Here is a 17069-nt window from a genome sequence, read left to right as displayed (position 1 = left end):
GCTGGTCGGGGCATGGCCGGGCCGGGAGCCTCGCCCCGCGTCTGGGGGTGGCTGCTGCTCGGCGGCTGCCTTCTCGCCGGAGCCCAGGTAAGGGCTGGGGCCCCGCGGCGCCCGCTCCCCGCAGCCTCCGGACCCGGCGTTCGGGAGACGGAGACCGGGGCGCGCGCGGGCTCGTGCCAGCACGTCCAGGCACCCCCCCCTCGCCCCATCCAAATCCAAGAGGTTTGACAGGCATTTAGTGGAGGTGCAAGGAATTGCTTTAGGTGAGTGCCCTGGGGTGGGTACTATTCAGACCAGCGTCTTGACGTCTCCAAAGTGAAGGGATGTTTACAACGGGTTGTGGATCAGGAAGCGAGGATGGGAGGTGAAGGAACTTTTCTTGCCCATACACTCCTTGGTTTTCGTTTAATTAATCCAAATTATTTTTGTCTGCTGGCAATTTACCATCACTTTAGAGAACTTGAACTTCTAGGATGGATAATAAGTACTGACTGAAAGAATCCCGGGTTTCCCTGGTAGAGAATCACGTATCATTAATGCAAAGAGACTAGATAGAAAACAAATACAGTGTTAAATAAGGCTCAGTTTGTTAGTGTTAAGGATAAGCGATAGTTGTCATTTCGTATTGCTAATACTGTTTAGAGATTTTCTGGGTGATCATTGAGAATGGAACCTCTAAAATGCGCAAATTACAATTTAACCTCACAGTTTTAGAGTCAACTAAAATGTAGGGTTTACAACTCAGCTTTTCGGTTGAACCGTAAGGAGTTGCGTGTCGTGGTGGGTGAAATGCTGTAGGAGAGCCCTGTGAATTTAAGCTGTATCAACGTTACTTATTTCTATCTTCTTTTCAGCAGGGGGCGCAGTTTGACCGTCAAATGGAGCACCAAGGGGTTTTTTTTTTTGTTTTTTTTTTTTTTGTGGGTTTTTGGGTTTTTTTTGGTTAGTTTTTTTGTTTTATATTCTTTAACCATGAGAAAATCAAGGCATACTGTCCCAACTTACTACTATGCTTTTGGCATTCAGATGACCAGTTTAAATGTCAATTATCCTAACAGTGCATTAAAAAAAATTTTTTTTTAAACCGCATAACCACATAAAGTAAAGGGAATAGTGTCCTGCTAAATACTGGGCTTTACCTAGCATCACCCGGATGTTTAATGCAAACTAGTTATGTTAAAAAGTCGAACAATATGTGTGTTATACCTTGACTTATACCATTAGCAATAGTAGCATATTCTCAAACCAGAAAATTTCACAAAGGTAACAGAAGGAATGTGAGCAAATGGTGGGAAAAAAGACATCCTAAGATTTGGTGACACTTATGGAACTCTGGTGATCTCTACTGTACTTCCTGCATTTCTATCTTATAAAATATGAATATTATGCTTAAAAATATTGCTTCCTTGTAGAAGGGACAGATGAACTCTAACCATTTGTTTTATTCAGTGTTCTAGACTGCTTTTTCTAAGGGAGTGGGGAGATATTGATTAGCACAACCAAAAAAAAGGTCACTATGGGATTGTGGGCAGAATTCCCTTTACTTTTAGCTTTCAATGAAACAATCAGGACATTTGGATGCTTTTTAAAAAATAATTTAAAACTACATCTTGGGCCATATAATTCCTTACTGTGAGGACTGTCTTGTACATTGTGGGGTATTTAGCAGCACCCCTATTCTCCCCACTAGATGCTGGTAGCAGCCCCCGACCTGCCTAGTTGTGACAACCAAAAATGTCTCTAGATGTTGCCACATGTCCCTTGGGAGGCTAAGTCAGCCATGGTTAAGACACATTGCTTTAAATAGACTTCAGTTTATGTTTACAAATTATGAATTGTATGAAATGACAGTTTGTGATAACATACTACGTTTTTGGCCCTTTAAGCAAAATCTGAAGGTTAAACAAAATCTGAAAGTGAAAATAGAGTGATTTACATTGGCACACTGACACCTTCTCTGATACTCAGTTTCTTCATCTTCATTCGAGCTAATATGTTTATTATTGAATTTAGAAAATAATATTGATAGAACAATGAAGGGAATGCATCAATGCAGAATAGCTTGTGTAGAATAAATGTTTAATATTCAATAAACAACGGATCACATCACAAAATAGATATTATAGACTAGTATCTGTCAATTGTTTTCAAAGATCTCTGTGGTTTTTGGTTGGTGAGGTTGCAGCCTTTGCCTCAATGCACAGTTCAAAACCCAAGCATTCAGGCATCAGGTGTCATTACAGTGCCAGTAACGCCTTTCCTAAAGGCGGGTTATCACGTGGCAATGGGAGCACTGTATAAATATGTGTAGTGTTCTGTTTACCGTGTCAGTGAGTCTTTGTGGACACAGAATCTGAGATGGAATTAGTATTAAATCAGAGATATTTTGGCAAGGGGTACTGCCTCTGAAAGCGAAAAGAGTGAGGAAGTGGGATCGGACACGGAGAGCCTCAGACCAGGATGCAAGTCTGCCAGCGTCTGGGTCAACCTCCCGCAGACCTCAGGGGTAGAGGCTGCCCAGCAGAGGAGTCCCATGCGGCGATAGAGTGGCCAGGTCCTCGTACTCCCACTGTTGCTTACTTACCAGCTCAGGGTGTGTGTGTAACTGTACACTTGGCTCCAGATCGTGTGAAAGTACTGCAGTTGGAGGCTGTCGGCAGCCATACTCCTTACGGGCAAATGGTTGGTTCTTTCTTGAACAACTGTCTCAGTGTCTGCCTTTTTACAAATTATCAAGGGACAGCGTTGGTTTTGCTGGGCTCGAGAGTGAGCTCACTCCACGTGATTCAGTCACCTTCTCCAGGCTGCACGGCTGCAGACCAGTGTGGCTCTGACAGTGTATGGGCAGGGAAGTGAGTCCAAATCCGTCACTGCAACTGGAGAAAATTCCCAGAAGATGATGACACATTGATTATGGAAGTATATACATTCTATAGAGTACTAGGTTTGGACAGATACCACTCAAACTTGATCTCTCTACTCTTATTTGGTTCATTGAGAAGGATAAACTATACTAACCTTCCAGTGTGAAGATTCAGAGTCTACTGGGGAATCAGAAATCTCTTAATTGGGGTCGGGGATTATAATCAGTGATAATATTTATTTACCTACCAAGTACCATGTACTGGGCGGAGCATTTTAATCTATTATTATGTCATTTGATTCTCAGAGTCATTTGATGAGATAGGCACTATAGTTATCCATTTCGTAAGTGAGAAAATGCAGCTAAGATATGGTAGGTAATATTCTCAAGTCACACAGCTAACAAGTAGAGTTGTTATGAGTTAGACCCTGGCTTCTACTCTGAACCCCCCCCACTCCCACTTTCCACAGATTGCTGCTATCCTTGTGGAGACCAGTTTGGCCCTGCTTAGCTAAATTATGTCTGTGCATACCCTCTGTCCCAACAATATCCACCCCTGTGTGTATATCCCGAGGAATTTCTCACACAAGTCCATAGTGGTTATTGCAATAAATCTGTGGTGTTGGGGTCAGCTGGATGTTCATAATGGATAGTAGATTCTAACATAATAAGAAGCAGTAGATTCAAGGTACACAAAACAGCATGTATGAGATCCTTTCTTTTAAAACATCTTTTTAATGTTTTTTATTTATTTTTGAGAGACAGAGAGAGACAGCATGAGCAGGGGAGGGTCAGAGAGAGAGGGAGACACAGAATCCAAAGACAGGCTCCAGGCTCTGAGCTGACATCACAGAGCCTGACATGGGGCTTGAACTCACAAATTGCGAGATCATGACCTGAGCCGAAGTTGGACTCTTAACCAACTGAGCCACCCAGGCACCCCACGATCCTTTCAAACATGGTAAGATATGGCATATAAACAATGAGATAGGTGACATAATACCATTTATGTGCATTTAAGGACAAGCACAGGAAACAGAAATATATATTGTATAAACATCAAGATAAAAGATATATGTGTATATGTCTGTTCACGCAAGTGGTTGCATTTGAGAAGGTAGAGAAGTAGGAGAGGGGTATAGAGATAAAAGGGCATAGATCAGTAAATAAATAAAACAAGTAAGTCTACCGCCTGTATCTCAATCTCTGTGTCAGTTGGAGATTGTGGTGATAACAGATGGAACTACCAGCAAGCCATCGCTGGTGGATTTGAGAAGGAGGACTGAGTGAGGACATAGGCAGCCTCTCCAAGATGGTAAAAGCTAAGGGACTGTTCTTAGCAAGGTCAAGCTGAAACTTGCCTGGATTATGTCTGCGTTGTGCTTATTTCCATCAGCACTACTGTAGTTAGAGATCCAGGGGTTGGTTGGTTCTCCTTCTGTCCTGTTGACAGCCAGGATGGTTTCATTGTTTTCCAGTCATAGGGAAGCCCTGTAGCCCTTTGACAGTGGACTTCTCTGTGGCTGCACTAACTGTGGGTAGAATCTCAGCCCTGGCAGCCTAGAAGCTACAAGACGGGAGGGAGCTAGATATGGCCTTTTCCTGCCAATGCACAGAGAAGGTTTATGTCTTTGTACTGCCTCAATTCATTGTGAATAAAAATAACATCCTCCCCCTATATTCACACATTCCATTTATTTTCCTGTCTTGAGCTTCAGTTGGTTTTGTCATGTAATAGAATCCATGTTCTTCCTTTCTTCTGTGGTTTTTGCCTTCTCCCTGAGCTACTCTAAATCTTTTAATAGCAGTATGACTTTAGGCAATCCTTTTGAGTTTTCATTTCCTCCGTTCTAAAATGATGGGCAATAAAGGTGTTTATCTCATGGGATATAAAAATATTGAATTGAAAAGTATGCAAACAGGGGCTCCTGGGTGGCTCAGTCAGTTAAGTAACAAACTCTTGATTTCTGCTCAGGTCAGGATCACACAGTGAGCACATGACCATGAAGCAGATGGCACAGGGGCACAGTGAGACTGAGCCCCACGCCCCAGAGCCTGCCTGGGATTCTCCGTCTCCCTCTCTCTCTCTGCCAATCACCTGTGCATGCTGCACATTCTCTCTCTCTCTTTCTCTCTCTCTCTCTGTGTCTTAAAAAAATAAACATTTAAAAAAAGAAAAAGACTTAAGGTGTCTAATAATGAAAATGCCAGATCTTTTCTATAAGTAGATTGGTAAAGGGCTTTTTATTGGATGATTATTAGATTGAGGTTCTTTCTTTTTGTTAATTTTTTTTTGAGAGAGAGAGAGAGAGAGAGAACACGAGCACTAGTTGGGGAGGGTCAGAGAGAGAGAGAATTCCAAGCAGGCTCCACGCTGTCAGTGTGGAGCCAGACATGGGGCTCGGTATCACAAACTGCAAGATCATGACTCGAGCCAAAATCGAGTTGAATGCTTAACTAACTGAGCCACTGAGGCGCCCCAGATTGAGATTATTTCTAAACATGATTGGGAGCCACTGAGGCTTTTAAATGTGTGTGTGTGTGTGTGTGTGTGTGTGTGTGTGTGTGTGACTTTTTCAAGGTTATTGTCTGCCTCCAACACTGTTCCTTCTATTCCTTATAGTTTCTCCTTCAGAACCCAATTACATTCTGACAGCAATTGGACATTTAATTCATGGTATTTATTAATTTATTAACAAATTATCTTCTGAGTACTTATTAATCTGAGTACTTGATTAATATCTGTCTTCCCCTTCAAAGAAATCATTCTGAAGACAGAGCAACTAATCAGAAGGAAGTTGTAGCCATTCTGATAACACTGGTGTGTCTTCATAGAATTGGAGATTCAAGAAGGCAGAGGGATTCAAGAAATAGAAGGTACATTCAGGTGAAGGAAGAATGGATTGGGGCAGATATTATGAGTGAAATTTTTGGATAAACTGAGTGTGAGGTGCCTGAGCTATTTAGTAGATGGTTGGATATTGGATTATAAAGTTTCAAAAAAGCTCTGGATTTAGCATTAGCACTTTATAGGGTGTGAATGATACTCTCAATGAGAGTATAGTGAAATTAAAAGGGCTTGCTAACTGGCTTAAAAGAGGGTATGCAGGTAGGTTTTTTTGTGAGATTACCCCTCAACTGTAAACTCACAGGGGACAAGGGGCTAATAAATAGTTGGGAACACCCTGTGACAGTTAGCATGGTGCCCTTGGGTAGCATCCATGTTTGAATAAGATCATTTGTATTTCTTTCATTTTAAGAAAACTCGTCCTCTTTGATCCCACTTGGAACTGAAGTCTCTAGGCATTTACTCCAGTTTTAATTTTAAAATTAATCAGTCTGTTGTGAGGGACAGAAGTAACTGTCCTCGGTACAAGTGATGTCACAGAACCTGCATCTTTCTGCTCATGGAGATGGAGAGAAAAGTGCTGTTGGTCTCTAATAGAGTTCACTGTTTCCAGAGCTCTCTCGTCCTAATAAGTGATAAACAAGCGGCTCAGTGTTGAGCCTCACAGTTATTCCATTGGCTGATGGAATTTTATAGAGGCTCAAAGAAAGCAAATCATAGCGTTCTGGAGGGGGACAGAAGTATACAAAATGGTTAAGATTATGGACTTTGATATCAGAACTGAATTTGGAATCTATGTTTCCTACTCTCTAGCTATTACTTAACATCTCAAAAACTCAGTTTCTTCATTTGAAAAATGGAAATGAGCTAATGCCAAATTCATTGAGTCAGTGTGTGGGTTATGCACCATGAAAACCTCAGGAGAAGCATTTAATGTAGTGCATGCCATGGAGTTTGCTCATTCTCACTGCCATCATTGTCATCATCATCATCATCTTGATTATATTTTCTAATTAACTACTGCTGGTATAGAGAAATTATTCTTTTAAGCTGTCGATTCATACTTCCCAAGTTTATTCTGGAGCAGAAACAATTTTCTCAAAGAACTGTATCTGTTACTTCCTTTTATCTTTTGTCTTTTTGCATTAGAACTCCCAATGTAATACTGAATGGTAGTAATTATTATAGGCATCCTATCTTGTTTATTATTATCATTTCAATGAGACTTCTAAAGATTTATCAAGTATGATATTTGTTCATGCTCATCAGTGGTAATTTTATTGACTTGTTAAATGTAAGGCTCATGTAGAAAGTTCTGAATGACATCATTCATGGTTTTTGTTTTAAAGTCATAGATGATAATGCTATTTCTTTAAAAATATGTCATATTAGTTGTTTTGATGTTCTGTCACAGATAGTGGACTACATGAGGGAATGAAGTGATTCTTTCTACAGTATATGGTACCTAATAGATACTCATTGAATATTGGTAAGTGTTTGCATGATCGTAGGTAGAGAGGTATTATTACATATTGCTGCTTGAATTAGCAAATAAGTCAAATACTCTTGTTAATAATAAGATACATATTGGGAACCCCTGTGTGGCTCATTTGGTTAAGGGTTTGACTCTTAACTTTGGCTCAGGTTATGATCTTATGGTTCATGGTTCGAGCCCTGCATTGGGGCGGAATTATGTGGGTTTCTCTCTCTCTTTCCTTCTCTCTCTGCCTCTCTCATGCTGGTGCACTCTATCTTTCTCAAAATAAATAAATAAACTTTAAAACAAAATTAAAAAATAAGATACATATTGATAACATATTTAAAAACCTAGCAAACAAACAAAATTATTGCTTAATTCTCTTCATGTGACTAGATTAGAAGGAATTCTGTGTGTCATTAAGGTAAACTTCTGCCTTTCATTTACATCATATTACAAACGGGTTGCAATTTCCTAAATAAGAATAATTTATACTACTTGTCACTTTCCTTATATAATCAGGCTAGCCTTGTTTTCTATGTGAAAAAAATTTATTTTTGAAAATACACTTTCTGAGAGCAAAGATTATGTTTATGCACTTAAACCGATTTTGTGGGCATGAGACATGTCAAGCTTGCATGTTCTGCCCACACTACAGGAGAATCTACCTTCAGAAAGGCACTCACGCATATAATGAGCCCAAGGTGGAAATTCTTCTCTGAACATGTATTTCCTAGGTGAATAAAATCAGTAAGACATGACATCCAGAAGCTTTTGGGTAGTCATGTAAGTGAATGTAAGCACAATTTTCATGTTGATTAATTGAAGTTAGAGATATCTAAAAGCCAGAAGAAAACATAGGTGGACACATGTGACTTTCCCATGGTTTTAAAAATGCCTTTTATAATCAATCCACAAAATGTAATATACTTCTGTTTCTCAGCAGATTGGTCATGTATCAGTAATGGTATTTTGTTTGTGGGTCTATCACATTATTTTACCACTCATGCTAATTGGGTAGTAAGTGTCCAAGAGCCACACTGTAGCTCCTGACCTACCTGAGGGCCAGATCCATGGCTTGGGTTTCTTTTATATCTATCTTCTGCCACTGTGTCTGTAAATAGTGTCTTGTCCATGAAAGGTCTCGGTAAATACTTGTAGAAGAAATATACTCAACAATCCTCGCTGCAAAACCAGAACAGTGAGTAGTGGCAAGTGAGTAGACAACTAGCTGAAGTCTTTTCTGTGACCATAAGAAACATTATTATTGCCTTTCCAACATACATTTCATTCCTCACCAACTTTGTGGCAAGGTTTATGCTTTAATTATACAGAAATGGGAAATCAAAGAATACCTTACCCATTGAACAACAACTTTCTATTTAAGTTTCAGCTATGCAAGGTGACCAAGTTCTAAAGGTCTACAGGACAATATAGTGCTTGTAGTGAGCAAGATGGTGTTGTGCACTTCAAAGTTTAAGAGGGTAGATCTCATGTTAACTCTTCTTATCACAAGAAACAAAAACAAACAAGAATCACAAGGACACTTTGGAAGATGTTGGTGACACCTATTGCTTTGATTTCGGTGATGGTATGATAAGTGTTTGTATATGTCCAAACCCATTGAATCATACCCTTTAAATATATGCAGTTCTTTGTATTTCAATAAAGCTGTTAAAAGAACAAAATACCTTACCCAACAAACAAACAAAAAACCCCAAATGGCAAAATGAGTGAAGGTTGTCAAAAGAACAAACTTCCAGTTTTAAAACAAGTAAGTCATGGAGTGCCTGGGTGGTTCAGTCAGTTGAATGTCCAGCTCTTGATCTTGGCTCAGGTCTTGATGGCAGTGTTGAGATCTCAGGATGGTCATCTCAGGGTTCTTCACTGGATTATTTGTTTTTTGGATATTGAGTTTGAGAAGTTCTTTATAGATTTGGATACTAACCCTTTATTCAATACATCATTAGCAAATGTCTTCTCCCATTACGTTAGTTGCATTTTACTGTTGTTGTTTTCTTCATTTTTCAGAAGCTTTTTATCTTGATGAAGTCCCAATAGTTCATTGTTGCTTTTGTTTCCCTTGCCTCCAAAGACATGTAGAGTAAGCAGTTGCTGTGGCCAAGGTCAAAGAGGTGGTTGCCTGCTTTCTCCTCTGGGATTTTGATGGCTTACTGCCTAACATTTAGGTCTTTCATCTATTTTAAGTTTATTTTTGTGCATGGTGTAAGAAAGTGGTCCAGGTTCATTATTCTGCATGTTACTGTCAAGTTTTCCCACCACCATTTGCTGAAGAGACTGTCTTTATTCCATTGGATATTCTTTCCTGCTTTGTCAAAGATTAGTTGGGCATATGTTTGTGTGTCCATTTCTGGGTTTCCTTTTCTGTTCCATTGACCTAAGTGTGTTTTTGTGCCAGTACCATACTACCTTGATGATTATAGCTTTGTAATATACCTTGAAGTATGGGATTGTGATACCTACAGCGTTGGTTTTTCCTTTTCAGGATTGCTTTGGCTATTCGGGGTCTTTTCTGGTTCCTTAAAAGTTTTAGGATTGTTTGTTCCAGCTCTGTGAAGAATGCTGGTGTTATTTTGATAGGGATTGCATTGAATATGTCAATTTTTTTTGCATAGTATCAACATTTTAACAATATTTGTTCTTCGAGTCCATGAGCATCGTATGTTTTTCCATTTTTATGTGTCTTTTTCAATTTATTTCACAAAGTTTCTAAGTTTTCAGTGTATAGATTTTTCACCTCTTTGGTTAGGTTTATTCCTAGGTATTTTATGGTTTTGGATTCAGTTTTAAATGGGATTGATTCCTTGATTTCTCTTTCTCCTGCTTTATTATTGATGTATAGAAATGCAACCAATTTCTGTCCATTGATTTTATATCCTGTAACGTTGCTGAATTCCTGGATCAGTTCTAGTAGGTTTTTTTTGGTGGAGGCTTTTGGGTTTTACACATAGAGTATTATGTTGTCTGTGAAGAGTGAAACTTTGACTCCCCCTTGCTGATTTGGATGACTTTTATTCCTTTGTGTTGTCTGAGGCTAGTACTTCCAACACTATGTTGAATAACAGTGGTGAGAGTGGACATCCTGTTGTTTTCCTGACCTTAAAGGGAAAGCTCTCAGTTTTTCCCAATTGAGAATATGAGTAGTGGGTCTTTTTTATATAGCTTTTATAATGTTGAGGTATGATCCTTCAATCCCTACTTTCTTGAGGGTTTTTATCAAGAAATGAGGCTGTATTTTGTCAAAGGCTTTCTCTGCATCTGTTTAGAGGACCATGCAGTTCTTATTCTTTCTTTTATTAATGGGATGAATTACACTGCTTGATTGGCCAATATCAAACCAGCCCTGCATCCCAGGAATAAATCTGACTTGATAGTGGTGAATAATTCTTTTAATGTACTATTGGATCCAGTTGGCTGGTGTTTTATTGAGAATTTTTGCATCCATGTTCATCTGGAAAATTGGTCTCTAGTTCTCCTTTTTAGTGGGGTCTTTGTCTCATTTTTGGAATCACGGTAATGCTGGCCTCATAGAATGAGTTTGGAAGTTTTCCTTTCATTTCTATGTTTTGGAACAGCTGTGAAAGAAAAGGGGTTAACTCTTCTTTTAATATTTGGTAGAATTTCCCTGGAAAGTCATCTGGCCCTGCACTCTTGTTTTTTGGGAGATTTTTGATTACTAGTTCAATTTCTTTCCTGGTTATGGGTCTGTTCAAATTTTCTATTTCTTCCTGTTTCAGTTTTGGTAGGTTATATGTTTCTAGGAATTTGTCCATTTCTTCCAGATTGCCCAATTTATTGGCATATGATTGCTTACAATATTCTTTTATTACTATTTATATTTCTGCAGTGTTGGTTGTGATCTCTCCTCTTTCTTTCTTGATTTTATTTATTTGGGTCTTTTCCTTCTTTTTGATTAATCTGGTTAAGGGCTTATCAATTTTGTTAATTCTTTCAAAGAACCAACTCCTGGTTTCATTGATCTGTTCTATTGTTTTGTTTTGTTTTGTTTTTGATATTGATTTTTCCTCTAATCTTTATTATTTCTTGTCTTCTGCTTAGTGCTTTATTTGCTGTTCTTTTTCCAGCTCTTTAGGGTGTAAGGTTAGGTTGTGTATCTGAGGCCATTCTTCCTTCTTTAGAAAGGCCTGGTTTGCTATTTACTTCCCTCTTATGACTGCCTTTGCTGCATCCCAGAGGTTTTGGGGTGTGGTGTTATCACTTTCATTGGCTTCCATGTACTTTTTAATTTCCTCCATAACTTCTTGGTTAACCCACTCATTATTAGTAGGATGTCCTTTTATCTCCAAGTAATTGTGGTCTTTCCAATTTTTTTCTTGTGGTTGATTTCAAGTTTCACAATGTTGTGTTCTGAAAATATGCATGGTATGATCTCAATCTTTTTGTATTTGTTGAGGGATGATTTGTGTCTATTCTGGAAAATGTTCCATGTGCACTTGAGAAGAATATATTCTGCTGCTTTAGGATGAAATATTCTGACTATATATTTTAAGTCCATCTGGTCCAGTGTGTCATTGAAAGCCATTGTTTCCTTGTTGATTTTCTGCTTAGATTATTTGTCCATTGCTATAAGTGGGGTGTTGAAGTCCCTTACTATTATGGTATTATTGTCAATGAGTTTCTTTATGTTTGTGATTAATTGATTTATATATTTATTTGGAGCGAAAATGTTTACAATTGTTAGGTCTTCTTGGTGGATAGACACCTTAATTATGATATAATGCCTTCTTCATCTCTTGTTACAATCTTTATTTTAAAGTCTAGATTGTCTGATATAAGTATGACTACTCTGGCTTTCTTTTGGAGACCATTAGCATGATAATTGTTCTCCATCTCCTTACTTTCAATCTGAAGGTGTCTTTAGGTCTAAAGTGGGTTGTTTGTAAACAGCATATAGATGGATCTTGTTTTCTTATCTATTTTGATACCCTGTGACTGTTGATTGGAGTGTTTAGTTCATTGACATTTAGGGTGAGTACTGAAAGATAAAAACTTACGCCATTGTGTTTTTTGTAGAGTTGGAGTTTCTGGTATGTTCTTTGGCCTTTTCTAGTCTTTGTTGCTTTCAGTCTTTTTTGTTTTGTATCATCTTTCCTCCCCTCAGAGAGTTACCCTTTAAAATTTCTTGCAGGGCTGGTTTAGTGGTCATGAACTCCTTTAGTTTTTGTTTGGGAAACTCTTTATCTCTCCTTCTATTTTGATTTTTTCTTGATAATGAATTCTTGGCTGCATATTTTTCTGATTCATCATGTTGAATATATCCTGCCACTCCTTTCTGGGCTGCCAAGTTTCTGTGAATAGGTCTGATGTGAACCTCATCTGTCTTCCCTTATAGGTTAAGGACTTTTTTTCCATTGCTGCTTTCATAATTCTTTCCTTGTCTGTGTATTTTGTAAATTTGACTGTGATATGCCTTGTTGATGGTTGGTTTTTGCTGAATCTAGTGGGAGCTCTCTGTGCTTCCTGGAGTTTAATGTCTGTGTCTTGTCCCAGATTAGCAAAATTTTCCACTATGATTTGGTCACATAAACCTTCTATCCCTTTTTATCCTCTTCATCTTCTGGGACTCCTATGATTCAGATGTTATTTCTTCTTAATAAGTCATTGGGTTCTCTAATTCTTGTACTGTGCTCTTTTGCCTTAGTTTCCCTCTTTTTATTCTGCTTCATTAATCTCCATAATTTTGTCTTTTATATCACTGATTTGCTGTTCTGCTTTGTCCATCTTTGCTGCCATGGCATCCATTCACACTTGCATCTTGGTTATAGCATTTTTAATTTAGTCCTGACTGGATTTTACTTCTTTTATCTCTACAGAAAAGGATTCTATGCTTTTTTCCACCCCAGCTTATTATCTTGGTTCTAAATTCTAGTTCAGACATCTTGCTTATATTTGTGTTGATTAAGTCCCTGGCTGTCATTTCTTCCTGTTCTTTCTTTTGGGGTGAATTCCTTTGTTTTGTCATTTTGGAGAAGAAAAAGAATTAATAAAATAAAATATAAAAATTAAAAAATTAAAAAATACACAAAAAAGTCAAATAAAGGAAGCTAGATCCTAGGTGTGTTTTGATCTGTTTGTTAAAAGAAACTTGATAGAATAGAGAAAAAAGGGAAAGAAAAAACAAGGTAAGAAAAAGTTTAAAAATTTAAAAAATGAATATGATAAACTAGAATAAAATGAAGTGAAGAAAGTGACAATAAAAAATTACAAAAAATAAAAAACATAGTAAAAGGAATTTAAAAGACTATTCTTAAAAATTTTTTTACTCTTTAGTTATTCTGAGAGAGAGAGAGAGAGAGAGAGAGAGAAAGAGAGAGACAGCACAGCTCGGGGAGTTGCAGAGAGAGAGAGAGGGAGACACAGAACCTGAAGCAGACTCCAGGCTCTGAGCAATCTGCACAGAGCCCAACGTGGGGCTTGAACTCATGAACCAGGAGATCATGACCTGAGGCGAGGTTGGATACTCAGCCAACTGAGCCACCCAGATGCCCCCCAAAAATTATTTTTAAAAAAGGAAAATACAGTAAGAATTTTTTTCTTTCTTTATCCAAGGAGAAGAAAACAGAGGAGAAAAAAGAAAAAAAAATAGATGGACCAGCGAGCAGAATGAAACCTGAATAAGGTTACATCCAGTTTCCCCAAGAACTCAAGCTATGAATCACTTTATAGTCCATCCACTAAGCAGGCGGAGAGACTTATGATAGTCCTCTAGGGCACGTACTGGGAGGGCACAGTGCAGGGCTTGGCGTAATGGCTCCATTATCCACTAGGTGGTGCTGCTTAGCTTACTGGGGTGGATGGGTGAGGTGTGAGTGCCTGTCTATGTGCATACATGGGAGAGGTGAAAATGGTTTTGCCCAGCTTCCTAGTCTCTGGCACAGGAGCTCTGTGCTCTCACTGACCCTCAGTCAAACACCCCTCCTTTGTCTTAAGCTTCCGTCCACTCCCCGCTTCTGTCTCATCTGTATCCTAGCTGTCAGCCTGCCAGGTGGCACCTCTCTCCCGACTGTTATCTCAGATGGGGCTGTGTTTCAAAACCCCTCACTTCAGAGAACCTACTGCTCGGACTGGCTCCCACACTCTGAGGGAGGGTGTCGCTGGGCAATGGCTGGGTGCTGGCTTGTCCCAGAGGCTGTTTGTGTGGCTGCACTGCAGCAGAGGTTCTGAGATTATGGCCACATGCCGGCTTGCTCCAGAAACAGTTCTTGCAGTCACCCAGCACACAGCGGGCACCAGATTTCACCCCACTCTTGCGTCTTTGTTCCAATACCAGCAACATATACCAGCTGTTCGGGGTCTGCTGGGACCTTTGCCTGTGGGGAGGCCACATGGCCTCTACCAAATGCCTTCCAAGCAGGGGAACTGCTTCTCCCTGTATGGCCCATGGATCCCTCAGACCTTGCTGCCTGTTCCTGGGCGTTCGCCCTTCCTCCCCACCAGAGCAGCGCCCGGTATTGAGCTCCGGAATTTCTGACCGTGTGCTCCCCTGTTTATAGAGCCCTTGTGGTATTGAAGCCCTCTCCTCTCTCCCTGTCAATGGCTTCAGGGAAAGATTTCTTGTTCAGTCCCTTGTGAGTGTTTCCACTCTTTCTCTTTCCCTTTCCACTGTTTTGTGGGGAGTGCTTTTCCCATACTCTTCCCCCTTTCTCTGTCCTCTCTCCACAAAAACAGCTCCCTCCCCTCTGCGGCTTCCCTCTCCCCCAGTTCACCTCTCCAAACGGTGTACCTGACAAGTTCTGTGGCTCAAGTTATGCAGATTTTTGTGTTAATCCTCAGAGCAATTCCCTAGGTATGCAAAACGGGGTTAGTGTGATCTGGCTGCATCTCAGGGGTGAGAGCAGCCGAGGACTTCCATGCTGCTCTGCCTTCTTGGCCCCTCTGTCTGTCTCTCCTTTCATCTGTCCAACTGTTTGTGTCCCAGACTACACGGATCTCACACCGTCTCGTCAAATATAGCTCTCTCCCGCTCCCCCTGCCTCCCTCCACCCCACTGGGTTAAGTTTTACTTTAGCTCCAGTAAGACTGTGTGGATTCTCACTTCTTCCCGATTTAGAAACCCTTCATTATTCCTCATTACATGTTACCTTCTCCCCCTCCTCCTCCTTCCCCCTGTTACTCATTCAAGAAGAACAGTCATTCCTTGCCTCCTCTCTTTAGTCCATAAAGCTAGCTATTATGTGACAGGTGGTCACCTCCTTATGTCAGAGATCAGGGAAACCAAAGTTTAGTTCCAACATTCATCCCTTTTTATTTTTTGAGGGGTCATAGAAGCTGGTTTCATTTACAAACTCTCATAGTAACTTTCCTTTATTCTCTTAATATACATGCATGATTGTTATCGCTAATGAGTACACAGAGTTTCTACTATGTGAAACTTATCTTAATAGTTTGTGGACCGTATTATTGATAGTGATTTTATCTCATTGCTTTTGCTTAAAATTAGCTTTCTCATTCTCACTGGATATCAACCACGTTACATTTCCTGGCTGCTACTCCTTCCCCGGAATCCACAGTGAGGCTGCATGACAGATGTGTTGCCTCGGGCGGTGACACTGTAGATGCAGATGGATGGAATGTTGGCTCATGCAGCTTGGTTTTGTGTGTCTCACATTCTGGTTGCCAGCTGATTGAAGGAAACGACCGTCTTCCTAATGATTTGTTATGTCCCCAAATAGGGCAGCACTGGTTTTTTTAGGTAACGGTAGCTTGTTTATTTTGCATTATATATATTTTTAAGTTGTACGATGTGATTTTTTAAAGCTGTACAACATAATGAATTCATGTATGTATGCCTTGTGAGATGATCATAACACATCCATCATCTCACTCTCTTTCTTTCTTCTTTCTTTCTTCCTTTCTTTCCCTTCCTTCCTTTCTTTCCCTTCCTTCCTTCCTTCCTTTCTTTTCTTTTCTTTTCTTTTCTTTTCTTTTCTTTTCTTTTCTTTTCTTTTCTTTTCTTTTCTTTCTTTCTTTCTTTCTTTCTTTCTTTCTTTCTTTCTTTCTTTCTCTCTTCTTTCTCTTTGTTTCTTTCTTTTTCTCCCTTCCTTCCTTCCTTCCTTCCTTCCTTCCTTCCTCCCTCCCTCCCTCCCTCCCTCCCTCCCTTCCTTCCTTCCTCTTTCTTTCTTTCTTCCTCTCCTCTCCTCTCCTCTCCTGTCCTCTCCTCCCCTCCCCTCCCCTCCCCACAAACATTTAATTTGTAAAAAAAAAAGAAAAAAAAAGTGAAGTAGCTGAGAAGTGCAATAAAGTGAAGTCTGCCTGTGTTGATTTCAAATACATGATTTCAATGTGTATCTCCATAATTGCAGAGACCTCATTTAAAGCAAATGTTCAGCTTTGAATTCATAGAAAACTTCTCAATTTCTTATTTTATTTTATTTTGAAAGCCATTTTAGGTGTACTTATTAGCTAATTAGGTTTTTATGAGACTGACGCGCTACCTACTGTGCTAACGAGGCACCTGCTAATTCGGTTTTTAAATAACTACATATCTTGAGCCAACTTTGCTGAGATTTGAAAATGGGGCTTTTGACTTGAGGATGGAATGTTGCACAAACCTGCCTCATCCTGTGTGCATCGTTCTTACCTTGGCTAACTTTGGATCTGTGTTTTGATGGCAAGTTTTTGTAAAATAAGTAAAGTATTTTTGAGGAAGAGACACAGTTACTTCATTTAATTGTCAAGGGAGTTATTTTAAATTAGTTGATGAGTAAGAATTGACAGTCTCTTCTTGGGCGATCTGGTAATGTCTGGGAATTTAAAAATTCTCAGTACTAATTGGTTTTCTTTGAGAATCTAGGGAACCTTTCATATTTATAGAAACCTATAAATTATGGGAGCTACCT

At 39.5% G+C, this 17069-nt stretch overlaps 1 protein-coding gene across 2 annotated transcripts in view; it reads left to right on the top strand.

Moving 5' to 3' along the window:
- Positions 1 to 9: 9 nt before the first annotated feature.
- PTH2R (parathyroid hormone 2 receptor) overlaps positions 10 to 17069 on the top strand; it is an 83565-nt gene continuing 66505 nt past the window's right edge. For both annotated transcript variants that reach the window (XM_029932932.1, XM_029932931.1), the window contains exon 1: positions 10 to 87. In XM_029932932.1, the coding sequence (XP_029788792.1) occupies positions 13 to 87 (75 nt within the window). In that variant the 5' untranslated portion in view covers positions 10 to 12. The remainder of the gene's footprint in view (positions 88 to 17069) is intronic.

This window comes from Suricata suricatta, chromosome 3 (assembly GCF_006229205.1).
Source record: "Suricata suricatta isolate VVHF042 chromosome 3, meerkat_22Aug2017_6uvM2_HiC, whole genome shotgun sequence".
NCBI lineage: Eukaryota > Metazoa > Chordata > Mammalia > Carnivora > Herpestidae > Suricata > Suricata suricatta.
Note: the sequence above shows the minus strand (reverse complement) of the source record. Positions and strands in the feature narration are given on the sequence as shown.